The sequence below is a fragment of the Musca domestica genome, unplaced genomic scaffold, assembly GCF_030504385.1.
Source record: "Musca domestica strain aabys unplaced genomic scaffold, Musca_domestica.polishedcontigs.V.1.1 37, whole genome shotgun sequence".
NCBI lineage: Eukaryota > Metazoa > Arthropoda > Insecta > Diptera > Muscidae > Musca > Musca domestica.
The window spans coordinates 706,996-721,389 of record NW_026712321.1 but is presented as its reverse complement, the minus strand read 5'-3'; the positions used below and the strand labels follow the sequence as shown (position 1 = coordinate 721,389).

General features: G+C 35.0%; 1 protein-coding gene across 16 annotated transcripts in view; it reads right to left on the bottom strand.

Annotated features, from left to right (window-relative positions):
- LOC101899783 (patronin) overlaps positions 1-14,394 on the bottom strand; it is a 54,580-nt gene that overhangs the window by 9,402 nt on the left and 30,784 nt on the right. For 4 of the 16 annotated variants that reach the window (XM_059126276.1, XM_059126286.1, XM_059126282.1 and 1 more), the window contains 8 exons: positions 12,503-12,649; positions 10,904-12,154; positions 10,258-10,839; positions 9,956-10,192; positions 8,196-8,388; positions 7,806-7,880; positions 4,582-4,653; positions 3,491-3,595 (listed from right to left, as the gene is read on the bottom strand). In XM_059126276.1, the coding sequence (XP_058982259.1) occupies positions 3,491-3,595; positions 4,582-4,653; positions 7,806-7,880; positions 8,196-8,388; positions 9,956-10,192; positions 10,258-10,839; positions 10,904-12,154; positions 12,503-12,649 (2,662 nt within the window). The remainder of the gene's footprint in view (positions 1-3,490; positions 3,596-4,581; positions 4,654-7,805; positions 7,881-8,195; positions 8,389-9,955; positions 10,193-10,257; positions 10,840-10,903; positions 12,155-12,502; positions 12,650-14,394) is intronic. The other 12 variants (XM_059126280.1, XM_059126288.1, XM_059126278.1 and 9 more) reach the window with 7 other exon arrangements.

The window sequence follows — 14,394 nt, the reverse complement described above, 5'->3', positions numbered from 1 at the left end:
ATCAAATTTGAAACATTTTCAGTGTAAATTGTACCTAAAAATCGTCTAAATACGGAATATGGGGAGGTACTGATAAATGGCGGATATACGAAAACCTGTACCTGCACAGACAATTTTCTGGCATAGGCTGTAGTTCCCATTACGAACACTAAATACAAAATTCGAAACAACTCCGGTTAATAATGTCGCTAAAATCATTAATATACCGAATATTGGGAGGTACCGTTATATGGAGGCTATACGAAGATGTGGGCCCGCATACGCAATTTTTTGTCATAGGCTGTAGTACCCATTACGAATCCGAAATACAAAATTCGGAACAACATGCCGCTGAATAATGTCCCTAAAATCGTCAAAATATCGAATATCGGGGGGTACCGTTTAAGGCACACCTTTTGTGTATTTTCAGATAATTTCATTGAAAAATCTGGCTACAATCATCAAAATACCGAATATCGGGAGGTATCCTTATATGGGGGCGCTACGATATCGTGGACCTATATAGACAATACTCTTCCAGGAGGTAAAGTGCTCTGAAGGAACACTTTTTGTGGATTTTCAGATAGTTTTATTGAAAATTTTGGCTAAAATCACCAAAATACCGAATATCGGGGGATTCCGTTGTATGGGGGCTACACGATATCGTGGACCGATATAGACAATCTTCCAACTTGACCTGCCTGCAGACAAGAGACTGATCTGTGCAAAATTTTTAGCTTCCTATCTTAATTCGTTTTGGCTCTAGCTTGATTACAACAGAGGGACGGACGGACACGGCTTAGAATTTTATGTTGATGAAGAATATATGAGTTACAAACGGAATCATGAACTTAATATAACCTCCATACTATGTATGGTTTAGGGTATAAAAACGCCGATACACGTGCCATCTTTTTTAAGCTCTACTTCCATAATATGCTGGATTTTCCCCGCTGTGCTATCCACATTATCCAGACAAGGTAAATCCTTATCCACCGTAAAAAAAAAACAATGTAAATACATTAACGAAGCAATGAAAATGTATTTTTCATTTTATCCGGGCAAAGAAAATGTATTATTCGTTTTCTCCAGATTTTGTTATTTGATTATTGACGTTATCCAGACTTCTTAGACACATTGTCCATACTATCCAAGATAATCAAACTATGTTATCCACCATCCTATTCAAACAATGGCCAGTAAGGAGAAGTAAAAAAAGGGGCGGGACCGACTATATGATACCCTACACCACTATGCATATTTAGTAGAGCTCCCGTAACAAAAGCATTTATTTGAAGTAGTACCATTTGGGCTGATATTAGCCATTATTTGCACAATAAACCTGAAATCGGTTGAAGATATATATGGGAGCTATACCCTCTCGGAACCGATCTTGATACCATTTGGAAGAGGTATTTCTGGACTTTATCTGATATCTGGTACCAAATATAATTGCTTATTATTGCTTATTATGCATATGAGGGACATAAACACCAAATCGGATAAAACGCATATATGGGAGCTATAGCTATATCTGAACCGATTTCCTGCAAATTTGATGTACTTGCTTCTAGATTAAATTCGGTGGGATGTACAAAAATTCAGGACTTTTGTACTGATATTGGCCATTTGGTGCACAATTAACCGGAAATTGGTTGAAGATATATATCGGAGCTATAGCTATATCTGAACCGATTTTCTCCAAATTTGATGTACTTGCTTCTAGACTAAATTTGGTGGGATGTACCAAAATACAGGTCATTTGGACTTATATTGGGCATTTGGTGCACAATTAACGCGAAATCGGTTGAAGATATATACGGGAGCTATATCCAAATCTGATCCGATTATCTCCAATTTCAATAGGGTTCGTTCTAGGGCCAAACAAATATTGTTTGGAAAATTTCATCCCAATCGGATAATTAAATGCAACCTGCATTTTGTCCACAAGAATACATAGACGGACGGACGGAGGGACAGACGGACTGACATGAATAAATTGACTCAGAATGTGTTTCTACGAGTATCCTCAAAAGTAATTATGGGTCTTTTTCGCTTCCTTCTCCCTGTTACAAACAAATTCACAAAGACATGATACCCTTATCACGATGTGGTGTAGGGTATAAAAATATATTACCGAAGTAATGAAAATGTATTGAACAAAGGATATATGTTGTCCGTTTTATCCAAATTATGAAAATACTTGATATACCCTATCGAAAAAAATATTCATTATTTCGACTCTGTATTAACATAATTTGGATAGGATGGATTAAGGATTTACATATTTTGGACAAAGTGGAGCTTGGATAATGTACACCTAAGTCTGTTTTTACACGGTCTTTTTGTACACGGTTTTGATATAACACGGTTTGAAAATTGAATATTTTTAATTTTTTACACGATTTTATTCCATTTAGCACGATTTGAAGTGTTATGTAATTAAATTTTTAAATTTAATTTTAATTTTAACGCATTAAGATAAAAGGTAAGCCAAAAAATATTTTGTATTTATTCAGTTATTTATGTTTTTTAATTTTGTTAAATATTTTATGTATCCCTAAAAGGAAATGTCAGATAAAAAACTAAAAGAGAAGGCAATTTCTTTGGAAACCAAGATTAAAATTTTAGATCGCCTTCGAAATGGAGAAAGCTCAACTGCTCTTGGTAAAACGTTCGCTCTAAATGAAGCCACAATAAGAACTATAAAGAAAAATGAAATTGCAATTAAGCAATCGGAGATTTCATGAATTCTTGTTCTTAAAAATTCTTGTTTTTCACTAATTTTAATAGGTTTTAGAGATTAGAAACAAATCACCCATTTTTGTATAAGACCAATGTCTTTTTTACACGGGTTTTTTTTTACACGGCTTCTTCTGGAACCAATCTACCGTGTAAAAACAGACTTAGGTGTATTCATATTATTTGGATATTATCCAAACCACATAAATTAATTATCCAGACTGGGTAGACATGTTATTTACACCATCAAGATATTAAAAATATTTTATCCACAATTATCCTAACAATGTATTGACATTTTTACATTACTTTAAAATAATATTAATAACATTATGAAACCTTGTATTGATTATTATTTTTATTACTGTGAATATATATATGGATGTAGGTTTAACTGTGCTTAAAGTGTAGGGTGATCAAAAGTTTTCACTGTGTGTATTTGCAATGCATGTGAGTGCCGATGAACACAAAAAAATATATATTAAAAATAATTAACAAAGTATAACTTAAAAATATAACCAAGCCATAAAAATATCAAAAAAAAAAAAAAAAAAAAATGATAAACAAAATGAAACTTCTCTTCCCAAAAACCCAAAATTAAATGTAACATTTAAAGTAATAATAACAAAATGGAATGAAATACACTAGGATATTTTTTTTTTTTTTGTTTATAAAACGTTTATAATATATAAAACGAAACATATAGAGAGAAAGAGTATAGAGGGGGAGGTAGGGATGAAGAAGAAATAATGGTGACAGAAACTCTTACCGCACAGGTTCATAAGCGAATTTGATTTTCGCCCACGGAAATTTAGTGTACTTCCTTTGGCTACAGATATACGTGATAGAGTACGACCTCGTTCGACATTTGGTTCTGGAAAAATTCCCATATTTATATAGTTTTTGATTTTTGTTTTGTGGTTTCTTGTTGTTGATTTGGAAAGTAGTATTTTGATTTTGTAATAATATATATATGCATGTATATTAAAGGAAGTATGTTTGATATAATTTTGAATAAATAAATAATGTTGATAGATAAATACTTATTTTGATTTCATTTCGTATAAAAAAAAACAATAGACCTTGAACCTTGAATAACATGTAAGAAAAAAAAAGAATAAAAATAATAAAACGTAACAAGCCCAAAACCTCAAGATTAGGAACTTGAAGGAAGTATTAAAAAAAAATAACCTTATATTGCATTTGTTGGAAATTGAACCTTAACACCAGAATTTGTTTCAAATTCAAACCTAAAACCCGGTTGGTAATTGTTTAAAAAAATATATATTCAAGATTATGTTTAATATGTATTAGTAAGGCATTCGCAACACACGAACGAACGTATGGAGATATTGTAAATTAATTAACTTAGGGAACTCAATAACTCTTTGTAAGATGATGAAGAAGAAGCATGCGCAAACCATAGTCAAATAGGCTTCAATTTTTGTTATGTGCTGCAGTGGGGGGACACCAAGCTGTTGGTTATCCCCAAAAAAACAAATAAGCATTTAGTGTGGGTGGATTGGTTATCCTTGAAGATCACTTCAGTCCTTGCAGTGGATTTGGGTGGGGAAAAGGGGAGGTGGTTATAGAAGGATAAAGAGGTTGTTTTCTAAAGCAGTGTTGTTAATTTTAAAAACTTAAAATACCAAAATAACTTAGAAATAACACTTAGACAACACAATCATAATAGAGTGGGCGGCAAAAGGGGGAGGGGTTAAATTAATTTGTTTAAAAAACCAAGAAAGAAAGAAACAACGAAATCATATTCCATATATATTGAGGTTATGTTTAGAAGCTAAATTGTTAATTTTTAATGCAGCATTTCAGTTTTTTTTGCTTTATAAGCCCATCACCAACCTTTACACAACTTATAGGATCCCCGGCGTCCAATCGGTGTTGAACTAGTACTCGGGTATTCATCCGGTGATTCTAATTAAAAATAGAGAAATCATTTACACATCATCAATACATAATACACATATACACTTATTTTAATATGAGGGGGCAAAAGGGCGGAGGCAAGAGAGAGAGAGCGAGCGAGAGAGCGCAGAGATAACTGTTAGTTGGAAGCCTATTTTATGGGGGGGTTAAGGTATTGAAAAGCATAATTCCTTCAAAAATTACAAAAGCATGCAGAAAAAAAAACAAACAATTCCAAAATAAAATACAAAATAAAAAATACATTCCTTTAGATATAAAATTAATTAAACATTACTATAGAATATGAAATAAAATAGTATCCGAATAATACGAAAGAATTATCTGTGTTGTGAGAAGAATGAAGAGGCAAAAACCGAATATAACCGAGAAATCATGGGTGTAAATGGGTTGTTCATATGAACCCATACTAACTATGTAAATACTAACTATGTAAATACAATATAAATCGACTTTCCAAGTTATCCGTATCATCGGGACAATTCAAAAAAAAAAAAAAAAAAAAAAAAAAAAAAAATACAAAATACAAAATCCGAGCTATTCCAACTATCCGCCTTTTCCATACAACTATCGATTATCCGTATTGTTCGAACAGTCTAAACACATTTGTCGTATTTTCCCAACGGGTTAGTCGATATTTCTGCTGTATCCAAACGATTTTGATTATTATCCACATTTTCCAAATATTTATGCAAACCACGTAAAGTTGAATATCGCGTTATCCGAACAAAATTGATTACCCAAGTTATCCGTATCATCGGGACAATTCAAAACGTACATAATCCGAGCTATTCCAACTATCCGCGTTATACAAACAATATAGACCGATTATCCGCATTTACCGATCAGTTCAAACACATTCGACGTATTATCTCAACGGGTTAGTCGATTTTTTTGGCTTTATCCCAACGATTTTTATTGTTATCCACATTATCCAAATATTTTTTCGAGAAAATCACGTTATCCGAAAAATTTTGATGCTTTATCTACGTTATCCACATTACCCAGCTATGTAGACGCATTATCCGTTTTATCCAAACAATATATTTCGTTTATCCGCTTCATCTCAAAAATGGAAATTCATTCGACGTACTATCCGAACGGAGTAGTCATTTTTTTGCTTTATCCGAACGATTTTGATTATTATCCAAATTATGCGAACATTCGGCTTTATCCAAACGATTTTTATTGTTGTCCACTTTATCCAAGTAGGAGAAAATCGCGTTATCCGAAAAATGTTTATGCATTATCTATTTTATCCGTGTTACCTTAACCGCTTATCCAAAGAATATATTTCGATTATCCGCTCTATAACAAAAAATGGAAATTCATTCGACGGATATTTGTTATTTGTATTTTTCTGCTGTATCCGAAACAGTTTGATAATTATCCACATTATCCGAGCAATTTAGATGCATTATCCACGTTATCCAAACAATATTTTTCGATTTTCCGCGTTATCCAAACAATATATTTTGATTATCCATTTATCCATAAAATTAAAATTCATTCAACTTCACCTCCGAACAGGATAGTTATTTTTTCTGATTTATCCAAACGATTTAGATCATTATCCACATTATCCAAATATTTTTGGGTGGCGAAAATCACGCTTTAGATGCATTATCCATTTTATCCGCGTTATCCCAACAACGTAGACACATATTTCACCTTATCCAAAAAAAATGGAAATTCTTTCGACACACTATCCGAATGAATTAAATCATTATCCACATTATCCACACATTTATGGAGACATGTAAATGCAAAAAATCGCATTATCCGAACAGTTTTGATGCATTATCCACGTTTTATCCGTATTATCCCAACTATGCAGATATATTATCCGCGTTAAATATATATTTTGATTGTCCGCATTTTCCGAGCAGTGTAAATGTATTCAAAACATTATCCGAACAAGGTAAACACTTTATTCGCAATATCCGAACGACGAAGATGTTTTATCTACATTATTCGAACAGTGTAGTTGTATTATTCACATTATCCAAACATTGTAGCTGCATTAATTTTATTATCCGAAATACTTTTTTACATTTTCCGCTTTATCCAAGCAATGAAAATTAATTATCCACGTTATCCGTATTATCCCAACTATGCAAATATATTATCCGAACGATGTAGATCGACTTTCCGCATTATCCGAGCAGTGTAAATGTATTCAAAACATTATCCGAACAAGGTGAACACTTTATCCGCATATCCGAACGATGCAGATGTTTTATCCAACCCGTGTAAATATATTATTCCAATTATCCAAACATTGTAGCTGCATTAATCTCATTATCCGAATCATTTTTTAACATTTTTCGCTTTATCCGAGCAATGAAAATTAATTATCCACGTTATCCGGGTTATCCTAACTATGCAGATATATTCTCCGAACAATGTAGATCGACTATCCGAACAATCTAAATGTCTTCAAAACATTATCTGAACAAAATAAACATTTTATCCGCAATATGCGAACGATGAAGAAGTTTTATCCACATTATCCAAAGAGCGTAGATGTATTATTCACATTATCCAAACATTGTAGCTTCAGTAATCTCATTATCCGAATTTTTTTTTAACATTTTCCGCTTTATCCGAGCAATGAAAATTATTCGTTATCAGTTATCCAAATAATATATAATTTTTTTGATTATCCGCCTTATCCAAACAGTGTAAATTCATTTGACACGATCTTAACAAGGTAAATGCTTTATTCGCAATATGCGAACGATGTTTTATTCACATCATCAATACATCAATTTAATTATCCGAACAATTTTAAAACACTATCCGCTCCAAATTCAGAAAATTTAATTTATGCGGGCCAAAATCGTTTTTTTTTTTTCTCAAAGTTATCTGCGACACCTAAATTCTCCCCTCACAACACAGATACTTTTTTCGTACTTTTCAGATCTTTCAAACATAAAATAATTACATTAAATTTTCCATGCACATTCAGATACCAAAAATTAAAATCAAACAAAACTACCTTTTGAATATAAATAATAAACATATTTTCAAATGTGGTTCTAGGCATTTAACTTTGTTTTAGCATAGCTTGTCTTAACCACATTTGAAAATAATAATAAAAATTATATAAATAAAATAAATAAAAAAAAACACACAATTACCTTTCACTGTGAGGGAGTCTTGAGAGCCTCGGTAATAGTCTCGTCTCATTGAGTTCGAACTTAATTGGCCTAAACCTGGGTTTTTTGGTTTGAACGTGTTATCGTTTTTTTGTAAAAACCAAAAAAAAAATATTTTTTGTTTTCAACGAGTCATGCAAAGAACAAAGAACGTTGTTAACAAAAGGGGGTAGAAATAATAATAAAAAAAAAATAAAAAAAAAAAAATTAACAACAGGAAAAAAAAAGTAACAACACACATCAAAACAAGTCAGTCTCACAGACAGGTGGTAACACATGATGTTCTCTATATATAGAGTGTGTCCGCAATAATAGCAACAAGTTTCGTTTTGCATCTTTTTTGGGGGGAGGGAAGGAAATTTCAACACTTACCTGTTATATTCGAACTCGAGCCTTTTTTACCACGACTAGATAGGCTGGAAGCTTCACTTATATCCACAGCAGAACCATCGTCCACATGTATGGTTTTGGGACGTGGTCGTGTACTCTTTTGGCGTGTCCTAGATATAGTATTCGTTTGTGTGCTCGGCTTGAGGGCAATGTCATTGCGGTCTATTGTTTTGCCCTGCAAAAGAAATGAGAGAGGAGAACATTTATTTAAAAGAATTGCAAAAGGAGAGAAAATAAAACAAGTTTTCTCAGGGAAAATCATGAGGTTATATAAGATATTCATAGAATCACTTTCTGAACCGATTTATGCATGTCAGTCCGTCTGTCCATGTATTCTTGTGAACAAAATGCAGGTCGCATTAATTATCCGATTGAGATGAAATTTTCGAAACAATATTTGTTTGGTCCAAGGACGAACCCTAATTGGTGATAATCGGATCAGATAGATAGATAGATAGATATAGCACCCATATATCTTCAACCGATTTCGTGTTAATTGTGCACCAAATGTTCAATACAAATCCAAGTCGGTTGGCACATCCAACCGAATTCAGTGTAGAAGTAAGTACATCAAATATGGTGAAAATCGGTTCAGATATAGCTATATCTCCCATATATATGTTTAATCCGATTTGGTGTTTAAGTCCCTCACATGCGTAATATGCATTCCACAAGCATGATATTTGGTACCAGATATCAAATACTGCTCTGAAGTAGGTGCATCAAATTTTGTCAAGATCGAATCAGATTTGCATATAGCTTCCGTATATATCTTCAACTGATTTCGGGTTAATAGCCAATATCAGTCCAAAAGTCCTGAATTTTGGCACATCCAACCGAATTCAGTCTAGAAGAAAGTACACCAAATTTTGTCAAAATCGGTTTAGATATAGCAATAGCTCCCATATACATGTCTCATCCGATTTAGTGTTTAAGTCCCTCACATTCGTAATATTCCTTTGACAACAATGATTTTTGGTACCAGATATCTCATAGAGCTCGGAGATACCTTTGCCAAATTTTAGCGAGATCGGCTAAGATTTGAATATAGCTGTCACATATATGTTTCATCCGATTTCAGATTTATTGAGCAAATAATGGCTAATATCAGCCTAAATGGAGTGAATTTCGGGATGTACTTTTCCCATTTGTGGAACTCGGTTCCGATATATATTTTTTTGATATAATCTTTCTCGAAAAATAAAATGTCTGTCAAATTTAGTGAAAATCTATATAGAATTGGATATGCCTCCCATATATTAGTTCCCTCTGAAGCCAAACTATAACTGCTCTAAAGCCAAATGTTAATAGGTGGTATGATCAAATTTAAATAAATTCTCTTGTTACGGGAGCTTTACTAAATATGCAAAGTGGTATAGGGTATCATATAGTCGGTCCCGGCCGACTTTTGACTTTTCCTTACTGGTTCTTTGTTATGAAGGAAGTATTTTGTCATTTATAAAAAGATCTTTTGGATTATAGGTGACCTTTTGGCCTATTATTTGTCATCAATAAATAACCTTTAAAATCTTCTAGAAGATGATCTGCTTGTCTGCTTTCAGAACTCTTTTGTTTTTCTATGAAAAGACCTTTTAGTTGGTTTTCCATAAAAAAAGTTTCCTTGGTCATTCTGCCTTCTATGGAAAATATTTTGTCTTTCACAAAAGATTTCAAGAAAATGATTTCAAGAAAATGTTTTCCTTTGGGCTAGCTAGTTCCCAATAAATCTGATCGTTCCCTACCTCCCGTTCCGCTTCTTCCAGAGCCTTTTTGAGGCGATGCTGTTCCAATATTGCCGCTCTGCGAGCCATTTGTTCTTCCTTTTTGCGTTGCTTCTCCTCCTCTTTTTCACGTTCGAGTTCACGTTTACGTGCAGCCTCCTGTTCTTTGCGTTCCTTGGCCTCCTCCTGTTGTTGGCGACGTTGCAAGGACATCAGCATGATTTTCTCCTTGCGGCGTTCCATTTCATCCACGGATTCCTGGAAAGGAAAGATAATAATTCGAATTTATGATTTTCGATACAATTTTATCTCTTTAAACCTACCGGATCTAAATTGGTGGCATCGGTGCCAATAATTAAAGCTTTGCTTTTCGTTTTTTCACCTCGACTATTCTCTAGGGCTTGACTACTGCTGCTGCTGCTCACAACATGTGTGGGCGATGTGGAAGCAACTGACGGCGGAGGAGTTTGTGGTTGATTGTGATTATTACTTGTGTTGTGCGACGACGACGACGAAGACGTAAACTGTTTATTGTCCCCGGCGGACATAACCTGACTTAATTGTATGGGACTGTCGGTGTATTTGTTGTATGTGGCCTTGTTTATATCCATCGATGTTGATTTGGGGCTACCGCTTTCGCTGTAGTTCAACTGATGGATTTTTGGTTTGAATTTCGGTTCGTTGACCTCTTTGCTGAACGGGGAATCGTGGTAATCTTTTAGATTGCCACTGCTCGAATCGCCACTGTTCAGTGTCTGATGATCAACACTGTCAAGGCTTTTTTCTTTTTTGGGTGAACGTTTGGCGCGTAATGGAGGTTTGGGTCTTTTGGGCTGATCATCATCGAAGGAGATATAGAAGCCTTTTTCGGCATTGCTATTGTTCTTCTCAGCTGAACGAGGATCCTGAAAAAAAGGGAGGGAAGAAGATTAAATAACTTTTATTTAAATTTAAAATTTTATATCCCACCTGGAAGCTATTTGGATGGAGTTGTGGACGTTGTGGAGATGGAATCCTGTAGGTAAGATTACCACTGGTTATATTGAGTTTCTGGGGCATCATATCCGGGTGACCACCACCACCGCCATAATCATCATATGTGTATTGTTCATCCCGCTGATAGTGTTGCTGTTGCTGCTGCTGTTGTTGTTGTTGGGAACTATTATGGTGGTGGTGTATGGGAAAACTGTATTCTGACAGCCCAGTGCTTTGCATTTTCTCAATGACATTCCGTTCAATTTCATCAATGTCATCCTCATCGCCAATGAAACAAATACTCTGGGGTGCCATGACATCTTCCGGTGGTGTGGGTGCCGACGAGGCCTTGGGAACAACAATTGGTGATCGAGTCTCTCTCAAATTGGTCATGGATTGCTGACGTTGTACACCGCCGCCACCACCCATGCTACCACGCTGACTGTGCACTGGCGATGAGTGGACCGGATACATTTGCATGTGCTGTTGACTATCACCATTCTGGTGTATCGACGAGCGGTGATGTGACTGCTGAGGCATGTGATTATCCTGTTGGGGACTACCCCAGCTAGGACCACCATCTTCCGATTTCTGGGAACGTCTTTGCCAGGCATTCACATCCACCATTTGCTGTTGCATGGCATCAAACGAGGGCTGGGCCCAGGTTCTCCGTTGCGTTGGCGGTGGACCAGCATAGACATTCGCCTGAGGTGGAGCCTCATGGCCATAATAGTTATTCGGCTGTGGTGACATGTTGGGCTCACGACCCATCATCGATTGGTGGTGTGCTGGTGGTGGTGGGGCATAATCATCGTAAATACTTTGACGCGGAATGTATGGTTGTTGGTGTGCTGGTTGTGGTGGTGGCTGTTGTTGGGCTGGATGATGCGGCGGCTGTGGTCCATAGTTATGATTACTGCTGCTGTTGTTGTAAGGCACGACATTGTTGTCATTGTAATGCGTCGACATCATGGTATTGTATTGGGACTGTGGCACCATCGATGGTTGCTGCTGACCACCACCGTACATGTTATAGGGTGGTGTGCTGTCGTTCATGTACTGTACCGGCATGGTCTGCATTTGTTGGTAGGGATCACGGCTGGGTGGTCGTGAACCATAGGGATTGACAGCGCTGTTAAAGGACTGCGGCAAATGGGGTGAAGAGCCAAAGTTCTGTTGTTGTTGCAGAGGCCGTGGCGGATAGGGATCGGCCAAATGTTGTTGGGAACCAAAATTTGAGTGTTGCTAGAGAATAGAGGAACGTGGGAAGACAATTAATAAATTCCAATATTCGATGGCATACTTTTAGGCATATAAAGCATATTAGGTTTCAAGCTTGTTTTAGTTTTTCTTGTGGGGGGGGGACAAATATGAACAGAAAACATGACAGAGCATGACATGGTTTGGAACATAGAATTGTGTAAATGTGTTGTGTGTAGTTTAAAGAGTTTTGTTTCAAAATTTCGTTTAATTTTCTTTCATTTTTTCGTTTTTTTTTTGTCGGGTGCCAAATCGAAAGAGGTGTATGTGTGTGTTTGTGCTTATGTTTGTTCGTCTGTCTGTCTGTCTGTTGGTATTTGCATATCATTTTACCTGATTCAACATATTGGCAATCTGTTGAGCCTGCAGCAACTGTTGGGCTTGCATTTGTTGGGCCTGTATCTGATTTTGTTGAGTGGCTAGCCTTTGTATGTCTTGTTGAATATCTTGCAGATTCATGTTCATAATAGCGATGCTTTGCTGCGATTATGATGCAAAAACAATGATGACACATAAGAAACATTAGGGGGCGGGGAGGTGGAAGAGAGTGAGAGGGTTGTACGTAGTAGTAGTTGTTGTTGTAAATAATAAATTGAAATGCACAAATGATTAAATACCAAAAAAAAACACACAAACGAAGAGATACAAATGATATGTACACAAATACAAGTGGAATTTTTTAGATACAATTTTAAATTAAGTTTTTGGAGATTTTCAATTTTTTTTCTAATTATTTTCTAAATAGTACGTCAAAAACATGTTCGAATAATAGACTACATGAACATTACTTATAGCAACAATCATTATTTTTCGGTTGAAAGGGATATAAATCTAATATTTTATAACCTCAATATTTGCTATAGGCTATCTAAAAAGACTAAATTCTATTCCTTCCGATTGGCTTTAGCTCCTCATTATGATCTTGCAAAGTTGAATCCCATTTCTCATTTTATAATCACATCTGGTCTTCTAAAGACCTATTGATAATCCTCTATAAATAGTCTCTCCTTCCTCATGTTTCACTATCTGAGAAGATTATCATCTTGTCGGATAAAACATCTCCTTGTGGCAGACTAATAAGATCTGCTTCTAGTAGACTAAAAAGCTCCATTCTTGTTGGTAAAATACTCAATCTTTTGAGCCATCCAAAAAGAGTACCTTCCGGTGAATAATAACCACATTTTCTGACTAACTTATTTTTTCTTCTGAAAGACTCTTTTTAAATAGCCTGTATATTCTCCATTTTAATATCCCAAAGAGACTTTCCTTTGGTCTTTTAAAAAGACTTCACTTTTCTACTTCATTTTTTTAGTAATTCAAAGACCCTTTCTTATCGACTGTCATTCCTGATGGCTTACCGGTAAAATATTTTGTATTTTGAGTCGTCCAAAAAGAATGCCTTTTCGTGAGTAATAACCACCTTTTCTCACTAACTTTTTTTTCTTCTGAAAGACTCTTTTTAAATAGCCTATATATTCTCCATTTTGATCTCCCAAAGAGATTTTCCTTTGGTCTTTTAAAAAAACTTCCATTCGCTGCTCTTCTTCATTTTTTTAGTAATTCAAAAACCCTTTCTTATTGTCGTCTAAAAACCCTTAAAATAACCCTAAAATATTTTGTATTTTGAGTCGTCCAAAAAGAATGCCTTTTCGTGAGTAATAACCACCTTTTCTCACTAACATTTTTTCATCTAAAAGACTCTCTTTAAATAGCCTGTATATCCTCCATTTTGATATCCCAAAGAGACTTTCCTTTGGTCTTTTAAAAAGACTTCCATTCGCTGATCTTCTTGGTTTTTTTAGTAATCCAAAAACCCTTTCCTATTGTCGTCTAAAAAAACTCCTTCTGGTAGTCCAAAAAGAGCCATTCTTGTAGGCTTACTGGTAAAATATTTTGTCTTTTGGGTCATCCAAAAAGAAGGCCCTCTCGTAATAGTTTTTTTTTTTATCTGAAAGTCTCATTTTTGATAGCCTGTAGATTCTGCATTTTGATCTCTTTTAAAATGAATTCTATCCTGTGCTCTTATCGATCGACCAAAAACACTTTCTTCTTGCCATCTAAAAAATATACCCCTGATAGTCTAAAAAGTGCTCTTTCTTGTTGGCTTTTTGGTAAAATACTCCGTATTTCGATTCGACCGAAAAGATTTCCTTCTTGTGACTTTTTTTCTTTTGAAATACTTTCTTTTCATAGCCTGTATGTTTTTCATACTAATCTCAAAAGAA